We start from the raw sequence: 2,695 nt of genomic DNA, 5'->3' as shown, positions 1-2,695 counted from the left end.
TGCTGAACAAGAAATTCTATGGGAAGTGAAGTGCCTGAAGAAATCTCATGGATTCTGTATCACCTGGATTAGGAAATGAATCTGTTTAGTATTTTTGTTTTTAAACATGATTGAAATCACTGCTTATAAACGTGTGATTTTTTTTTTTTTTAAAGACCAAAACTGTTCCGAAGAATGTACCCATGTGCCTTTTTGATAATCCGATACTGCAGTAGAATGATACACAAAATGAATTAACGTAAACACTGCCACATTATACTGTGGTGCAGGTACTCTGATTTAAAACTTTGGATATTCTGTGATTTGTTTTAAAGTAGGGAGAAAATAACTTTAGCTGATTAGGGACAAATGTGTAAACCTATTTTCCTATAAAAAAATTTTTAAATGTCCCATTTGAATACTGTAAGTCTTCATAGATTTTTTTTTTTTTGATCTGTGGAGAAATGGAACCTGAATTATTTGTAATGAATTATTTAGAGAGATACTTGGTTCTAAGCCCAACCTTCTGGGAGTTATCGATTTTAAAGAAAACTTTCGTGCAATTCAAAGTGAAGTTTTTATAAGTAATTGAAAGTGACAGTACAATAACACTTTCTGTATAAAAGTATATATTTTATGTGATTAATTCCTACTTAATGAAGTGCACTACTGCCTCATGGTAGAGACTCTTGGACCCAGAGCCTCTCAGTGACTAAGGAACAAGGTGGACAGAGATCATAGGCCTCACCCCACCTCCACCCCTCACAATTTATTTGAATATTTCAATTGTGCCTCTCAGTTTTTTTGTAATGCAATAAAATGAGTATCTGGATGGTTCTTAAATGTATTCTTTGAAAATTGTTTTATGTAAAATAAATATTACTGAATTACATTAATTTGACTTCTGTCTGAATAAATCCAAATCATTTAGTGGGTGGGAGAAGGTTCTTGGTGGGACTTTGGGGGAAAAGAAGAACAGTTGACCCTTGAACAACATGGATTTGATCTGTATGGGTCGACTTACACATGAATGTTTTTCAATAAATAACTGTAAAAAAAACATGAACTTCTTTTCCACATCTTTTTATTTTTGCTATCTGGTGTTAATAATATGTATAACATCTACAGTGTTTTATATCATATAAGACAATATTAATGTAGGTACTGGCAGATTTGTTTTATAAACAGATGACATAAACTTACAGTATTGATAAATACAGTGCTGTACTGTAAATGTATTCTTATGATTTTCTTAATAACCTTTTATTTTCTCTAGCTTACTTTATTGTAAGAATACAGTACGTAGTACATATAACATACAAAATATATGTTAAGAGTTTGTTATTGGTTAAGACTTTAGGTCAACAGTAGGCTATTAGTAGTTAAGTTTTAGGAGAGTCAAAAGTTACAATCAGGACTTCCCTGGTGGCGCAGTGGTTAAGAATCCACCTGCCAGTGCAGGGGACACGGGTTCTAGCCCTGGTCCGGGAAGATCCCAAATGCTGCGGAACAACTAAGCCCGTGCTCTGCAGCAAGAGAAGCCACCGCAATGAGAAGCCTGCCCACAACAAAGAGTAGCCCCCGCTCGCTGCAACTAGAGAAAGCCCGCACGCAGCAAGGAAGACCCAACACAGCCAAAATTAAATAAAAAATAAATTCTAAAAAAAAAAAGTTATACTCAGATTTTTGACTGTGTGTGTGGGGTGGCACTTCTAACCCTCACACTGTTTAAGGGTCAACATCTACAGCTGTGCCATTTAGGGTATAGTTTATGGGGAGGAAAAGTAATTTTCCCTCTACCCTTCTAAATTCTTGGCTGAGACCTTCCCCCCCATAATAAAAGATAGATTAACAGGAGAAAAACAGAGGTTTAATAACGCATATGCCTCCTATATACATGGGAGACACACAGGAACTATCTGCCTAACTATATCCTCACTGTGCTTTGCCTGCTCCCCCAAATGGCCCAAGCCACCACCTTAAATAGCATCTCCAGCTAAAGGCAAAAGACAATGGGGGGAGCAGTTAGGGGAGGTAATCAGGCAAAGCAGAGTAAATGAGGGTATAGTTATGCAGATTTCAGTCTCTGCCTTTTCCACTAATAAGAGTTTCTAGAGATTTAGTCACTCTTCCTTGTTCAGAGAAGGAAACACCCTTAACGAATGGAGATTTCCCTTATAAATGTAAATGTCTTTTTTTTTTTTTTGCGTTACGTGGGCCTCTCACTGCCGTGGCCCCTCCCGTTGCGGAGCACAGGCTCAGCAGCCGTGGCTCACGGGCCCAGCCGGAACCCCCGCCCCCTGCATCGGCAGGCGGACTCCCAACCACCGCGCCACCAGGGAAGCCCTGTAAATGTCTTTTAAAAGAGTGTAACTTTACTTGGTTTTCAGAGTTTCTCCTATATCTGCTGTTTTTCAAAAATAACCAGCTGAAAGTAATCCTTCTACCAGAGAGGCATATTGTGGGGATGGCACATTTTCCCCTTCAAGAGTGAGCTTCTGGGACCAAGAGATCCAAAACCCTGTGGCTGACACAAGGTAGAACTTTGTTTTCTCAAAGGTAGGTGAGCAGTTACCAGGGATCCAAGCTGGTCAGTTGGCTCTGTCCTTGTCACTGATTCCTGGCTGGCAGGAAGGGGGAAAGAAGTCCGGGGCAAGTCGTTTTGTTTCAAGCTCCATATGTTATTTCTGCTTACAGTCCGTTGGCCAAAACTTAG

The 2,695-nt window shown here is 39.2% G+C and overlaps 1 protein-coding gene across 1 annotated transcript in view; it reads left to right on the top strand.

Moving 5' to 3' along the window:
• The window catches only part of IQGAP2 (IQ motif containing GTPase activating protein 2), a 293,348-nt gene extending 292,473 nt beyond the window's left edge, over positions 1 to 875 (top strand). The window contains 1 exon segment of the mRNA XM_007461600.1: positions 1 to 875. This exon segment is cut by the window's left edge and continues 4 nt beyond it. Coding sequence (XP_007461662.1) covers positions 1 to 29 — 29 coding nt within the window. The 3' untranslated portion in view covers positions 30 to 875.
• The last annotated feature ends 1,820 nt before the right edge of the window (positions 876 to 2,695 follow it).

The sequence above is a fragment of the Lipotes vexillifer genome, unplaced genomic scaffold (assembly GCF_000442215.2).
Source record: "Lipotes vexillifer unplaced genomic scaffold, Lipotes_vexillifer_v1.1 scaffold779, whole genome shotgun sequence".
Lineage (NCBI taxonomy): Eukaryota > Metazoa > Chordata > Mammalia > Artiodactyla > Lipotidae > Lipotes > Lipotes vexillifer.
The sequence above is the reverse complement of the archived record's forward strand: the minus strand, read 5'-3'. Positions and strand labels throughout refer to the sequence as shown.